The 15,737-nt window shown below is 48.4% G+C and overlaps 1 protein-coding gene across 2 annotated transcripts in view; it reads left to right on the top strand.

Moving 5' to 3' along the window:
• Amotl1 (angiomotin like 1) overlaps nt 1-15,737 on the top strand; it is a 98,047-nt gene that overhangs the window by 75,278 nt on the left and 7,032 nt on the right. For both annotated transcript variants that reach the window (XM_052752445.1, XM_052752451.1), the window contains exons 7-11: nt 1,111-1,256; nt 4,493-4,642; nt 8,486-8,676; nt 12,663-12,788; nt 13,775-14,001. In XM_052752445.1, the coding sequence (XP_052608405.1) occupies nt 1,111-1,256; nt 4,493-4,642; nt 8,486-8,676; nt 12,663-12,788; nt 13,775-14,001 (840 nt within the window). The remainder of the gene's footprint in view (nt 1-1,110; nt 1,257-4,492; nt 4,643-8,485; nt 8,677-12,662; nt 12,789-13,774; nt 14,002-15,737) is intronic.

Genomic DNA, 15,737 nt, shown 5'->3' with positions numbered 1-15,737 from the left:
TGGAGATGGAATCTAGGCATGCATATCCTTAGGCAAGTGCTCCAACCACTGAGCCATACCTCCAGTCCTCCTTTGACTTTTCTTTGGAGGCAGGCTTTCACTTAAGTCACCCAGGCTAGCTTTGAAGTCACTATGACCCAGTCAGGCCTTGAACTTGTCATCCTCCTGCCTCAGCTTCCTGAGTATCTGGGATTATAGGCCTGCACCATCCAGCCTGGCTCCTTGATTCTCACATGTTAAATTCTTTCTAGCATTTTCATACTGTAGAAAGCATATCTAGAGAATGTATTTTTTAAATGAAAAAAATACTGCTTTTTTAGCAAGCAACATATTTTCCGTAAGAAACAATTGCCTCATGACTGTGGTCTTTCCTGTTCTTTGGAAGGCTGATCAGAAAAGTAGAGGAAGGTGACTAGGTCACAGCTCCCACTAGCAAAAGCATGTGATCATCATCTTTCATTTAATGGTTTTCCTAAATCTGAAGTTCCTATCCCCTCTTGACAGATCTAGGGGGAAATTTGGGGCCCTGCATAGGAGAAGGGGGTCAGGCCAGAGCTTTCTCCTCATCATGCTGCAGTGAAAGAACCCCTCTCTAGAGACCTTGGTTTACTGTTCTGTGGATGGGAATTTTAATATTTTTGCATGTGGTGCCTGCCCTTTGACCTGAGGCTTGAAAGATGCAAACAAGGGAGGTTGGAAGCATGCAGAGAGATCGCAGGTGTAGGAGTAATGGGGAGTGTCACAGTTAGTGTTGCAGAGAAGTGAGTCCCGGAGAACTGGGGGCTGTTGGCTCCTGTGTGTACTTTCCTCTTCCTTCTTGCTATGCTGGGATCAAACCTAGGACCTTGTGCATGCTTAGAACACGCTGCCCCACTGGGATGCGGTCCAGCACCTCATCACCGGAAGCATGTCCCGAGTAGAGTTAAGGCTGGGTTTCAGGAAGTCCTCACTTCACTTGCCCTCCATTACTGCCTGCCAAGCAGCAGCAACAGTAACTCACTGCCATTCGCATGTTTTTTGTTTCCAGTCCTTGCCAGATGTAGCCCGGCAATGAGCCTGAGGCTGAGCACTTTCTGATGGAGCTTGTTCTGCTTTTTTTCCCCCTTCCAGACAAAGAATTCTTGAAGGAAAAGGAAAAGTTGGAAATGGAGTTGGCAGCAGTGCGGAACGCAAGCGAGGACCATCGGAGGCATATTGAGATCCTGGACCAGGCTTTGAGCAATGCCCAGGCCAGAGTGATCAAGCTGGAGGAAGAGGTGAGACCAACATGGGGAGGGGGCAGAGGAGAGACGGGAGAGTTGTGGGAAACCGCCAGATGCAAATGAATAAAAGGTTTACCCATCATGGAACCAGGCAGAATCTGAGACAGGTAGTAAATAGCATGGTCCAAGAGCCCACAGCCTGCCCTGTCGGTAGGCAAGTGCCCAGGGCTTCAAATGATTGGCACAACCAGAAGCCACTAGTACCTGTAAGAAGAGACTGACTGTGGCTGGGTCTTTGTGCTCCCGATTCTAAGGCAAAGGATTGGTTGGGTGGGGTTGGGCTGGTGCTCAGCTGACCCACTTCTGTGTCTAGGTTGGCCATGCCATGCCCCACACCCAAACCCAGGAAATGCTGGGTTAGCAGCTTGTGATGAATCCAGGCTTGTTCGTTCCATTGACTGTCCCTTTTACCCCAAGAGAGGAATCAGAAGAACCATGTGCAGGGTTCAAGCTAGGGACTGTGGGCTGTAAGCTGAGACAGGAGGAGGAGAGATGTTATCTACAGGGCTGCATGTCACCTTGTGGTTCCCTGCAGAGGTGGCTGGCACCTCTGTGATGGGGCATCCTAAGCAGACATCATCTTGGCAAGTGGATGCCAGGAAGTCTGGAGGACAGCAAGAGAGCATGCCAATACCGAGCTTGGTGCTTGGCATAGAAAGCAGCGAGGGCTGTGCCCCTTGGGTTCATTAACCCTATAAGTCCTATGTAAAAGCTCAAATTTTAATATAATATCAGCAGGAGAATCCTGAGTGGCAGCCAAGAGCATCTACCTTGTCATCATAGAAAATGCCCTTTGACCTTGCTGATAGGAGGTCTGCTCTGAGCAAGAGAGACCTGGACCCCTGTATTGTTGGCCTCAGTGAAATCATTCTTGAGGCCTTGTCTCTATGCATGGAGCTAAGGGAAATTCTGTTTTGTAAACTCTTTTTTTGTTCCCTTTTAAAATGTATTATTATGGTGTGTGCATGGTGTGTGGAGGACAATGCCATCGCATGCATGTGGAGGAAGACACATGTCATAGCATACATGTGGAGCTCAAAGGACAAGTTCATGGAGTCGGTTCTCTCCCCCAACTTGTGTGTGGGTTCCAGGGCTTAAACTCAGGTTGGCAGACTTGCACAGCAAGCACCACTGAGCCATCTTGTCGGCCCTTTCATTTAGTTTTCATATTCCTTATATAAGAAGTGAAAGCCGTTTATGGGCCGTTAAAGATGGGACTGATCACTGTCATGGCCCTATCACTGATTCCTAAGCACTGTCATGGTCTTTTCTTGGCCTCAGTTTTACATGTCTGTGTTTGGAGGAATGAAGCCCCTCTAAAACAGCTCAGGAAGCCCCTCCAAAGTGGCTCAGGTCTTGGCTTTCCTTCCCACTCCCTGTTTTTATACAGGTTTCTTTGGAAGGTTCTGATCCACCCCTGTGTCTTACACCCACTACTCACTCAGTTCTACTTTACCGTGGCTGTTACAAGAGGGGTGCAGAGCCAGGCTGCTGAAAGTGCAGCCCACAAGCTCCCAGACATACCTGCTACGTGACTATGACCAAGTCATTTGGCCTGTTTGCCTTTTCAGCCTCCTCAGACCCCAAGTGGAGGCAGAATAGAATGTTGCTTCTTATTGTCCTGGAGGATTAAATGAGATACAGCTTACAAAGCATAGTGCCTAATGCAGGATTGCTCTGAAAATTCTAGCAAGTAGAATGGCTGTCATAAATCATTCTCATTGGGAAATACTCCTCGCCAGCCTTAAGGTTGAAACAGATGTAGGGACAGATCCACACGTTCGAGGATCCTGCAGATGTTCAGGGATACTCTCTTATTTAACATTACACATTGAGTGCTTGATGGGTGCTGGTCTGTGCCTGGTATTGGAGACACACTGCTCACTCTGTCCAACAGACACCTAGACAAACAAACCTCATGCTGGCTGTATACTCAGTAAGTAAGTATGTATGGTGGTACACCTGAAGCATTTGCTCCAGCGAGGCCACTGAACCCAGGAACCTGCCTAGCAGACTCTCAGAAGCCTTCTAAAGTAAACAATCAAAAGCACCATGAAAGAAAATTGCCCTAAAGTCAGTTGTGGCTGTCCCCTCCTGGCACAATCGGAAAGGCTCTGTATTATTCCCGTGGCTCTGACAGGGCTGAGCAGAAGCAGGCATGGCTCAGGGCAGAGCGGCTGCACAGCCAGAGGCCTCCCTCAGCAGCAGGCTGCCAGGTCTGGCATGATGCAGCCTGCCTGTGTGATTATGCTTCAGCGCAGGGCGGAATCACTCAGAGACAGAAAAACAGCATCGTCGCTCTCTTCTTGCAGAGCACCCGATCTAGTAAATGTTCTGGCATGATTTCTTGGCCCGAGTTGATTCCCAGGAAGCTAGAAAACACCTGGATTTGTGAATGTGAGCCAGACTCCCAGAGCAGACAGAGTGCCAAGTACTGAGGGTTAGGGTTGGCACTGTGGGCCATGACACTAAATCCATACCGGGTTATGTTTATGTAATTGGTTGACATTCGTTTCTGCTTCCTCAGTCATTGCCTCAGGTGTTCACTGTGCCCTTCCTGTCCCTGTAGGAAGCTATTCAGCTGCAGAGGAGAAAGTTACTCCATAAGCTGCTGAAGCAAGACACTTCTCTATTCACTAGCAAATATACGATATGTGTGTATGCATATATACAAATCATATGTATAGATATATATAATTTATTGCATGTTGTATTGTTTTATTAATTATATTTGTCATGTATTAACTATATATTTATTTATTAGAGAAAAATTAGAAAATAGTAAATTTCTTACTCTTCTTGCATAAATGGCCTTTCTACCATACAGATAAACATGACAAATACTTTAAGGATCTTTCCAGGCTTTTTTTTTTCACAGCTCTGTATATAGGTAGACAGATACAGTTTGTGATAATGTAAATAACTTATGGTTTATGATTTTTTTTATTTAACTTTAGAGACTAAGCATTTCTATACACTAAAACCTTTTTGTTGGTCTCATTTCCAATGGCTGCAGGTGCTATGATTAAAAACAAGTAATGAGGGAGACTACAGAGCTGTTCATAAGGCCTTCCATCCCTGACCTCCTGGCCACCTTGCTGTACCTGCCACAGGCTCCTGAGAGATGCAGTGGGGTGATGCACACGCCTGCAGTTTGGCTGGGGGCTGCAGCTGTCTTCCGGCCCAGCTGCAGCACTCACTGGTGTCCACTTTTCACTGTCTCCCCTCAGTTACGAGAGAAGCAAGCCTATGTGGAGAAGGTTGAGAAGCTGCAGCAGGCCCTGACCCAGCTGCAGTCTGCATGTGAGAAGCGAGAGCAGATGGAACGCAGGCTGCGGACCTGGCTGGAAAGGGAGCTGGATGCTCTGAGGACACAGCAGGTGAGTGACAGCCTGGCTGAGGGGCTGGTGAATCAGACCTGTAAGCCCCCTGAGGGCCGTCCAATGGACTCCGTGCACCCGTGTGGCCTCCAGAGGGACTGGAGTCTCTGACTTGGGGGTAAAAGTGGGGGAATGCACTTTAGTTGACCTTACATAGCGGACGTTGATTTGATGGGCATGCAGGACAAGAATACAGAGGCAGAGGAGGAGGACATGTAAAGGACAGGGCCTTGAAAGTGTTGCAAGGCCAGGGCAGCTGGATGCAACTCTGGAGGAAGCAGTCTGTGAGGGGGCTTTTGATGAGGTGATGCCAACCATGGAAGGCAATTGGCCAAATGCGGAGAGTGGCTTTTTCCTGTAGCCAGTGGAGAGCCAGCGCCCGGGAAGAAGTTCAGGTTAGGGAGCCTGTGGTGGGTCAGAGAAGAGCCCCCTCACGGGGCTTGTGGTAAAGTCAGGGGCTTCCCTGGAGACTCCAGTGGTGACACTGGGAAGCCAAGGAGGAGCTGCAGGGGAGGGTGAGCAGGAGTCACACTGATCACTGAGTTCAGTTGAGGAAGGAACTCAGGGTCCCCTGCAGTAAGACTGGCCAGAAACTACTGTTCTTCCTGTGTCTGCTCCGCTGCTGACCACTGGTCATGGAGCTCAGCTGTGAGGAAGCACAGAGAGGAGCATGCCAACCCGGGGTCCATACATGTCTCAGCAAAGAGAATTCCTGCAGGAAATGCTGGTCCGGGCGAGCCAGAGGCTCCTGTCTCAGATGTGCTGGGGCTTGCCTGGTGAACTGGCCGGTTTTGTGTAGCTTCCCACAAGCTGGAGTCATCAGAGAGGAAGGAGCCTCAGCTGCGGAAATGCCTCCTTGAGATCCAGCTGTGAGGCATTTTCTCATTTAGTGATCAATGCAGGAGGGCCCAGTCCATGGTGGGTGGTGCCATCCCTGGGCTGGTGGTCCTGGGTTCTCTAAGAAAGCAGGCTGAGCAAGCCAGGGAAAGCAAGCCAGCAAGCAGCTCCCCTCCAGGGTTTCTGCATCAGCTCCCGCCTCCAGGTTCCTGCCCTACTTAAGTTCCTGTACTGACTTCCTTCAGAGATGAACAGCAATGCTGAAGTGTAAGCCAAATAAACCCTTTCCTCTCCAACTTGCTTTTTGGTCGAGTGTTTCATTGCAGCAATAGAAACCCTGACTAAGACACCTGACTTCCTAGAGAATGAAGAATTCATCCCTGGCCTCCCGTCTTGCCCATGGCAGGTTCTGGTTTGTAAGGAAAGGGCTCCCGGTGTTTATACTGGGCGCTCACTATGGCACAGGACAGAGCCTGTTCTCCATCAGCCACTTTCTGTTGCTCAGCTGCTGAGCCCTCCATCTTCCCACCGAGGGCAAGGCTGGTACACAGATGGTAGACCTTACGATCTCTGGCTGACAAAGGGAGCTCAGTTGGAACCAGAAAGAATGTTCTTTTCCAGTTAATGTGCTGCCAGCCCTGTGGGTAGATGGCCCATCTGCGGATCTTTCGCTCTGGGTGCTGTGAGACCAGACTCAGCTGTAGAGAACAGCGGTGTCAGGACTGAGGCTCTCTGGGGGAGCTCCCAGCCTGCACCTGGGGTCTTGGGGAGCTAATAGCGGATCTGCATGCATGTGGCCGACATGAGACCAGGGTGAGCAAGGCGCTCCCCGGAGCTGAGCAGAGCTTGGTGCTCAGCATCGCTGTACAAATAATTAGTGTTGCTCTGTGTCCTGCACGTGCAGGGGATGCAGATTTTAACTGTGGCCCTTTCGCCTGTTCATCCAAAAGATGAGCATTGGGTGTTGTTGTTGTCGTTTCCTTTTATACTTTTTCATTTCTGATTTTGTCAGCCAGCATACGTTGTTTTATGAGAAATGGTTAAAATGGCCTTGCAGAAATGTCCAAATAAATCTTGGGTTTTTGTTGTTGTTGTTTTAGCCATTCATGGGGCAGATGCTATAAAGGGCACCAGTTCACACCTAAGGTGTGAAGCCCAGGGACAGGCAGGAGCAGTTCCACCCATGTCCTCCAGTGCGACTCGGAGTCACCTCTGGAACAAGGAAGCTCAGCCTGTCTGCAAAAGGCTAGCCCAAAGCCTCTGACCCCCACCCACCCCCTAGTCACCCTGCCACAGCCCCACAAGTGCCTGCCCCTTCCTGGTGCCCATAGGGCAGCCTAGGAGCAACTTCCGAAGCAGCCCATACCACACCTTGCTTTTTATGCTTTGTGGGAGCAAGGCTTGTGTCTGGTCCCTTTAGGAATCATACTGAGGTCATAGTGTGACCAAGTTCAGAGTCATTAACACCCTTGTGAAGGGCAAGACCAGACCACCCTACTTTGGAGTGGCTTAGTGTCAATATGCCACACAGAAGCTCTGTCTTAACACCAATACTGGGGCACAGCTGAGTCTCCACCCCTCAGCAGAGTCCACTTGTTCCTCTGAAGTATCCTGAATTCTTCCAGAAGTGTGGGGGCATGAGATGGCCAGAGCACCAAGGATCCTTCATTGGTCTGGCGCATGGGCTCCAGCATTAGATCCACAGGGCGGGACTCTTGCCTCCTCCCAGCAGAGAATAGCCTTGCAAGATATCTGCCTGAGACGCAGGGAAGCGCATTAGGCTTGCCCTGTTCTGACAACTGCCGTTAAGAAAAACTGCACATGCCAAGCGGTGGTGGCGCACGACTTTAATCCCAGCACTCGGGAGGCAGAGCCAGGCAGATCTTTGTGAGTTCGAGGCCAGCCTGGGCTACAGAGCGAGATCCAGGAAAGGCGCAAAGCTACATAGAGAAACCCTGTCTCGAAAAACAAAAAAACAAACAAAGAAAAAGAAAGAAAGAAAGAGAAAGAAAGAAAGAAAGAAAAGAAAGAAAGAAAGAAAGAAAGAAAGAAAGAAAGAAAGAAAGAAAGAAAAAGAAAGAAAGAAAGAAAGAAAGAAAGAAAGAAGAGAGAAAGAAAGAAAAGCTGCACAGGGCGCAGGCTGGAACTCAATGGTTGAATGCTTGTCTGGGTGCATGAGACCACAGGACATTCCTGCTACTCTTTCTCTCTGAGGTTCATTTACCCCAAATGACAGTGTGTCAGATTGAAGTGAGGAAGGGGGAAAGATGGGTTAGGTATACCTGAGTTAAGGAGGAAGTCTAAAATATGACCTTTCTCAGTCCCAGAGACATCCAGATAGCATCCATCTTATTTCCTCTTTCTGAGAAAGGAATGGGCACGCCCCGCCCTAAAGATCACCTCCTCAAGTGTCACCCCGTGTCTCAGCCTCCAGCAGGGCAGGTCCTGATGCCTTCCCAGGTGACAGTCTGGCAGCCAGAACCTGCGTGTTTGGGCATCTCACTCTTCTTCCTGTGCCTTCTGTTTTCATCTTGTAATGTCCGAGGAGGCAGTCTGGAGTCACTCCTTGGAATCTGGAGTAAGAGCTATGAGGCCAGGACTAAATCTTATCCTCGAATTTGTATATATTAATGGCATGGTTTACACTGAGATATGGAGCCAGAGCTGGATTTGAAATCCAGCTCTGCTGTTCATTAGCTAAGGACATCATGAATACGGTCTCTCAGGGCCTTAGTCTCCCCATGTAAAACTGGAATAGTACGTGTTCTATAGAGCTATGTGGATATTGGTTGAAATAGAGGGATATGGAGGTGGCATGGAACTGGGACCCACTGAATTGAGGTGGTTCGTGCTGGAGAGAGGGAGCATGGGCCTGGCTGATGCTGATGTGTAGACACTGCAGGATTGAAGAACCCAGGGTCCCTCTTCAGGTGGTGGCAGGCCAGGTTGGTGTGATCCATCTTGTGGCCCATTTGGAGCATCATGATGTTGTTTTTACTTCTCCAGAAACATGGAAATGGCCAGCCAGCCAGTCTCCCGGAATATAATGCCCCTGCCCTCATGGAACTCGTACGGGAGAAGGAGGAGCGGATCCTAGCCTTGGAGGCCGACATGACCAAGTGGGAGCAGAAATACCTGGAAGAAAGCACCATCCGGCACTTTGCCATGAGTGCTGCTGCCGCTGCCACAGCTGAGAGGTGCGAGGTGGTCCCACTGCTCAGGGCTGCAGACAGATGGGGCTGGGGACGGAGCTGACAGTGGAATCCCAGCACTCAGAAGGCTGGGCCACAAGGATGAGGAGTTCAAGAGCAGCCTGGGCTAGAGTTAAACGTTGTCTCAAAAGCAAGTAAAAAATTCAGGGGGCCCAAGGAGGTTCAGAGAGGCCTATCACAAAGAGCAAGATCTGCCATTTTTTTTTTATTTTTATAAACTTTATTATTTTAAAAAAACTTGCAAATAAAAACATCACACAGGAAAATTAACCAGACCCAAAGTCCATACAACTCAGTGAACATCTATACAATTAGAATTGGTTTTCAAGATGGACGGAAAGCTGCGGGGCTTCATATTAGATTTATACTTAAAAACACCAAATATATTTTATACACATATCTACCACCCAAACCAAAAAAAAAAATCCATGACAGAATTAAAAATAGAAACACAGCCGGGCGGTGGTGGCGCACGCCTTAAATCCCAGCACTCGGGAGGCAGAGCCAGGTGGATCTCTGTGAGTTCGAGGCCAGCCTGGGCTACCAAGTGAGTTCCAGGAAAGGCGCAAAGCTACACAGAGAAGCCCTGTCTCGAAAAACCAAAAAATAAATAAAATAAATAAATAAATAAAAATAGAAACACTATTAACTTATATCCTCTTTCCTAACTCATGTCCATTTTTCTTAAACACTTGTATGTGTGTGTATGTCAGTGGGGGCACACACATGCCATGGAACACATAGGAGGGGATGTCAGAGAACAGTGTTGGTACTCAGCTTCTACCTTGACTGACACAGGATCTCTTCACACTTTCCCATGGAATATACCGATCTAGCTGGCTCAAGAGCTTTCAGGGAGTCTCCCGTCTCTGCCTCTCACCTTACTGTGGGGATGCTGGGGTTACAGACATGTGGTACGTGGTACGAGCTTGAAACCTACATGGGTTCTGGGGGTTTATACTCAGGTCATGTCTGCGTGGCAATCACTGAGGTGTCTGCCCAACCCAAGGTAAATTCTAAAGCTGCAGTGCTACTTGAAGACAAAAAAGTTCTAGTAGATGGAATGGCGTTGCGCTCCCACCTGCCCAAACTCCAGCTCCAGGGCATCCTGCACCTTCTTCTGGCATCTTGGACACCCCTACACTGTGTGTCTGTGTGTGCATATGTGCAAGCAAACTTACACAATTGAAAACAAAATAAATCCTATAAAAACAAGACAAAAAAAAACCCCAAAAAACCAATTTGGTCATTCCAACATGGCTTCCCTGATCATCCAAGGGGAAAAGGACAACACAACCTATTTTGAGAAAGACTGAAATCCTGAGTGCTGTCTCCATGCTGATTGGCTGCAGATAAATGCCCAAAAGTGACTGTTTACAGCCATTAAGTCCTGACTTTTCAGTCAGGTATGTGTGTTACATTTAAAAGCACTGATTTTTAAACAAACAATATGGTCTTTTATATACCAACTGGTTTTGCTGTCTGGCGCTAAAATTTTACCCTGGGGGAAATGTGAACAGCATCTAGCCCTCCTCAGAAGGTTCCATGGGCAAACCATGGCCCTCCACCAAGGCCACCCTGGAGAACTTACAGAGAGGGAGAGGGGTTACTCTGTCCTCTAGCCCTAACCAAGGCCTTGGGCCATGTGTAGTCAGGGCAGAATTGCAGACAACTGCTTAGGAAGCGTGGTCTTTGGTTGCAGATCTCATGACCTTCCTCACCCCCTCCTCTGTCAGGAACTATCAACAAGCCTAGCTGACATGGGAGATGGACAGTCTTTTCCAAGTAGACACAGCTGGCCTTATAAAAATGGCGGTTGACCTACACAGGTCTTTATTCACCTTGACTGCATTGGCTAGAATTTTGGAGAGGAGGTTTTTGTTTTGTTTTAATGTGTGGGCAAGGTTTTAAAACTTCACAAATCTCAAAGCAAAGTAGTGTTTGTTCAGAGTTTATGGACACTTGCTATCTATGCTGGGTTTGACTAAAGTGCCTGCCGTCTTACTCAGCAGCATAAATATGAATTTTTAAATTTGCCTCTGGTGCCACAAGAATTTTGGGCAAGTAACTTGATGGGAAATGTTTCTAGCCCCTAGTCCCTGTGTAGCTGTTTCTGTGAACCCTGGGGTGCTTATAATTCTGCGTCGTAGTTCAAAGTGTTCTGCCTGCTTTCTCCGTGATTTGCTTTTCTGATGTATTCACAGCCACAGTGTTTACTCTTCTGGGTCATGTTCTCACTCCTGCCCTTTCGTGTGTTTGTTTTATCACGATGTATCTTTGCTGAGACCTTCTTCTTAAAGACAGATGGAACTTTGAACCATGCTGGGCATGGTTAAGGGCTCTGCAGTCCTTCATCTCTGCGCCTGGGTCCCTTTCCATCACTAACAGTGTCCCAGAAGTCAGCCAATCCCAGTTTCACTGTCTGTGACCACACTGTAAGAACGGACACCATGTGTACCATGTGCTGCCGTTCCCTGAATGAATAAGTGCTTGCTCATTGGTGGCTGCCATTAAGGAGGGTAAAAGGCCTGTATGTTGAGTAGCTACCAACCCCCCATGCAAAATACTGAAATAACAGCACATAGAGGCAGAGCTTCAGCTGTGACTGGGAGACTGAGCGAGGATGAGGGTACAGAGTAAGTCAAGGCCAGCAGCAGCTGCAGTACTGATAGTATCCATGTGTCAGCAGACCACATCTATAGGCACCCTTCCCCACCTCATAACATCAACAGAGCTTAGCAAACAGCATTGATAATAGAAGCAAGGGATTTTTATTATTGAATACTGTTTTCCTGAGATAGATAGTGTCTCTTGTTTATTTACATGATTTCACATGGGTATAATGCTTTTTTTTTTGTTTTGTTTTGGTTTTGGTTTTTTGAGACAAGGTTTCTTTGTGTATCAACCCTGGCTGTCCTGGGACTCTCTCTGTAGATCAGGCTGGCCTGGAACTCTCAGAGATCCTCTGTGCTGGGATCAAAGGCATGTACTACCACTCCCGGCTTGAGTATAATGCTTTTAATCTTATCTATCCTTCACCATACCCAACTTCTCCCAGAACCCTCTCTTATCCATATGCCTCTCTGGAATTCAAGTCCTCTTCTTCTGTACACACACACACACACACACACACACACACACACACACACACATACACACGCACCCCTACTGAGTCCAATTAGTGTTGCCTGTATCCACGTGTAGTGTAGGACTGACACTGTGGCATAGACAAGCTAGCAGGACGTTTGTCTCTAAAGAAAACTGACTCTCTCAGCAGCCATGGACTCTTCCTCATCCATGCTGGAATGGGCACTGGCATGGGCTTGTGCTGGGCCTGTGCAGGCAGCCATAGCTGCTGAGAGTTCATAGGTGGCACTTCCCTGACGTGCCCAGAAGACACCATTTCTCAGCAGTTCTCCGGGTCCTCTCGCTCTTCCAGTCTCTGCCCCTTTCCCATGATGAGCCCTGATCCCTGGATGTAGGGCTTGTGTTCTAGATGTTCCATTGGAGACAAGTTCTCTGCAGTCAATCACTTACTCGCTGTACTTCAGCCCATTGTGGATGCATGTAATACTCTCTGCCTACTGTGGAAAGCAGTGTCTTTGATGAGAGGTTAGAGCTGCAGTAATCAAGGTCAGTGAGCACAGCCCTTAGTGCCTTAATTCTTTATGTTTAGAAAGAAAATCGGGCCAAGAGTTAGGACAATCTGGCAGGCAGAGGGCTTTTCTGGGACACTTTGGAGCATGTGTCCCTTCGTTGACTTTTCTTGAAGTGTTTACAGCGTTCCTCATTCCAGCCTCTAACAAGACTGACCCCCAAGGTGGGAGAGCGGAGGATGAGGACTGTTGGTTTCCTCTAGAGTACAAAGCACACATCTGTTAGGAAGTAAACCCCACTCTCTCCATTCTGAGTGTGTTTGCACGGAGGACCAAGGAGAGGGACTTGAGTCAAAGTGTGTCTCACCTCCCTAGGGACAGCACCATCGTCAACCACTCGAGGAACGGCAGCTACGGTGAGAGCTCCCTGGAGGCCCACATCTGGCCGGAGGAAGAGGAGGTGGTGCAGGCCAACAGGAGGTGTCAGGACATGGAGTACACGTAAGGACAGCCATGTATGGCCAGCAGATCTAAGTGGAGATACCTGCTGCTGGTACACTTCTGCTCCAGCCTACCCCCGCCCCTGAGGCACACTGTTCTCGGTTCTAACTGGCAGGAGCCTAAGGACCCCCAAGACTCTTGTCCTGGAGAGAAGCAAGTGGTTCCATACAACGGGTCTGTAGGGAGACAAGTGAAGATGAGCTATCTATACCTGGAGAATGTGTGTCCCTGCTAGTTCAGGCATTTGTTTCTATAACCTCCACAATACTGTGAGCCGAGAAAGAGAAAGAAATTTCACCCTTGAGGACCAAAGATTTGCAGCCAGAATTACCTTTTCCACCAAAGACAAAGAGTTTTAAACAGTCAGTGTGCGATCCTCTCACGGACACACAATTTCCAGCGGGGGTTATGTCATTGGAGCACCTATGGACCCCAGTCCTGAGTCTCCATGTGCTCAAGTGAAAACAGGGCTTCCAGACTGAGCCAGAAATAGGCTCAGCAAGTATCTATCAGAGTTAGAAAAGAACCCAAGGCTTACTGCTTATCTTCAGCCATCAGTGGGGAAAGTCATCTTCCCTCTAAGAACTTAGCATTTCTTTCTTTTTTTCCCACTGTAGAAGTTACCCTGCAGTTACAGCTTACCTTGCTTTGGGCCAGAGCTCCTGTGCTCCCCAGTATTCCTACCTCCATTCTTTCCCCTAAATGCGATCCACAAGCAGCTTAGTCCTTGGAGTCCCTAACAGAAAGCTACAGTCATTCTCACAGCCCTCCTGGGAGTCCTCCAGTCTCCAAGGCACTGGGAAAGGTGCATTGTTTGGATCTACTGTGAAGGGCACAGCTTGCAGACTGCTGATGATTGACAGCTTCTGTACACCAACCCTGTATCTCAGAATTACTCTGGAAATCCCTGAGACAAGTGTTCCAGAGTTTTCTAACTAAATGGCATTTTAATCATAGTTTTGTTCTTCTTTGGTTTGGTTTTATAGTATTAAAAACCTCCATGCCAAAATCATAGAGAAGGATGCCATGATAAAGGTCCTTCAGCAGCGGTCCCGTAAGGACACTGGGAAGACAGACTCTTCCAGCCTGCGGCCCGCCCGCTCTGTCCCATCCATTGCAGCAACCACCGGGACACATTCCCGCCAGACTTCACTTACCAGCAGCCAGCTGGCGGAAGAGAAGAAGGAAGAGAAGACCTGGAAGGGGAGTATAGGTGAGATGTGGACCCAGAGAGCAGGGCCCTGGCAGGTGGCCTCCCCATCACTGCCAGGACTCAGGATGTCACCTCATCTCAATTTTTTTTTTTTTTTTGGTTTTTTGAGACAGGGTTTCTCTGTGTAGCTTTGTGCCTTTCCTGGGACTCCCTTGGTAGTCCAGGCTGGCCTCGAACTCACAGAGATCCACCTGGCTCTGCCTCCCGAGTGCTGGGATTAAAGGCGTGCGCCACCACCGCCCGGCCTCATCTCAATTTTTAAAAATATTTTATTTATTATGTATACAGTGTTCCATCTGCATGCCAGAAGAGGTCACCAGCCCTCATTCTAGATGGTTGTGAGCCACCATGTGGATGCTGGGAATTGAACTTAGGACCTCTGGAAGAGCAGCCAGTGCTCTTAACCTCTGAGCCATCTCTCCAGCCCCCGCCCCCTTTCATCTCAATTTAAACATTCTTCAGTTGGGGAGGAAAGCCAGTCATGTTGGATTGGAGAGTTAAATCAGATGCATGAAAGCGCTGTGTAGATTCTGAAGGTTATGCAAGCTCTTGGGCTTACGTTGATTCTTACCAATATTGTTGACAGGAACTATATAAAATGTCTTAACAGGACAAACCTAGAGCCCCATGTCTTAGTTAGGTTTCTATTGCTGTGAAGAGACACCTTGGCCAAGGCAATTCTTATAAGGAAAACATTTAATTGAGGGGGCTTGCTTACAGTTTCAGAGGTTCAGTCCATTACCATCATGGTGGGGAGCATGGTGGTGTGCAGGCAGACGAGGTGCTGGAGCTGAGAGTCCTACTTCTTGCAGGCAACAGGAAGTTGACTGACACACTGGGCGGTATCCTGAGCATAGGAAACCTCAAAGCCCACCCCCAAGTGACGCACTTCCTCCAACAAGGTCTTACCCACTCCAACAAAGCCACACCTCCTAATAGTGCCACTCCCTGTGAGATTATAGGGGCCAATTGCATTCAAACTACCAAACCCTGAGAATGTCACTTCATAGTGTGTCTAAACCTGTGGGACATGAAAAGGCTCAAGCAAATAATGGGGAAAGTGTGCTCAGAGAATCACTATCAAGGACAGGAGTCTTCCCGTGTTGTACAGGCAGAATGTTGAAAATTATCCAGGAGTGGGTCTTAGCTGGAGTGGTATCCTAAAGTAGACATGATTGCTCACAGGCTGGGCCAGTGAGCTTGGAAAGGAAGCTCCCAAGTCCTCTGTTCCTTCCTCTGCTGGCAACTCCAGGGGGCTGGCCTTCTTTGGCATCTGTCTCTGGCTCAGGATGTGTTTTCATTTCTCTGCTCTGCCCAGAGTCAGTTTTCTCCAGCACAGGACTTTAGAGGGATCTGGCTCATTTGTCCTACAAGCTATAAGGGTTTCCAGATGAACCACAGAGTTGAGGGAATCAAAGACTCTCAGCTAGAACATCTGTTTGAAGTCCCTCTACTGGTGGCCCCTATAACCTCAGCTCATCAAAGAGGATTCGTGGGGACAGCAACTATGATAATAAAGACTATCCCAAGGACACTTAGCTCCCAACCCAGTGAGAGGCAGGTCTGGTTAAGGAATCTGAAATTATTCAGTTCTGATGGAAACATCTCTAGGATAAATCTGTGGCATGCATCCAGGTACACAACGCTGATGCCTGGGTTTGTGTCTCAACATTTAGCAGGTCAACACAAGGCCTGAGAGATGAGCACCTCGGCCTAAGGAAGACTGGCCATGTTGT

Source organism: Peromyscus californicus, unplaced genomic scaffold (assembly GCF_007827085.1).
Source record: "Peromyscus californicus insignis strain IS unplaced genomic scaffold, ASM782708v3 Scaffold_11__1_contigs__length_118956290, whole genome shotgun sequence".
Classification (NCBI taxonomy): domain Eukaryota; kingdom Metazoa; phylum Chordata; class Mammalia; order Rodentia; family Cricetidae; genus Peromyscus; species Peromyscus californicus.
This window is presented reverse-complemented; position numbering and strand designations above follow the sequence as displayed.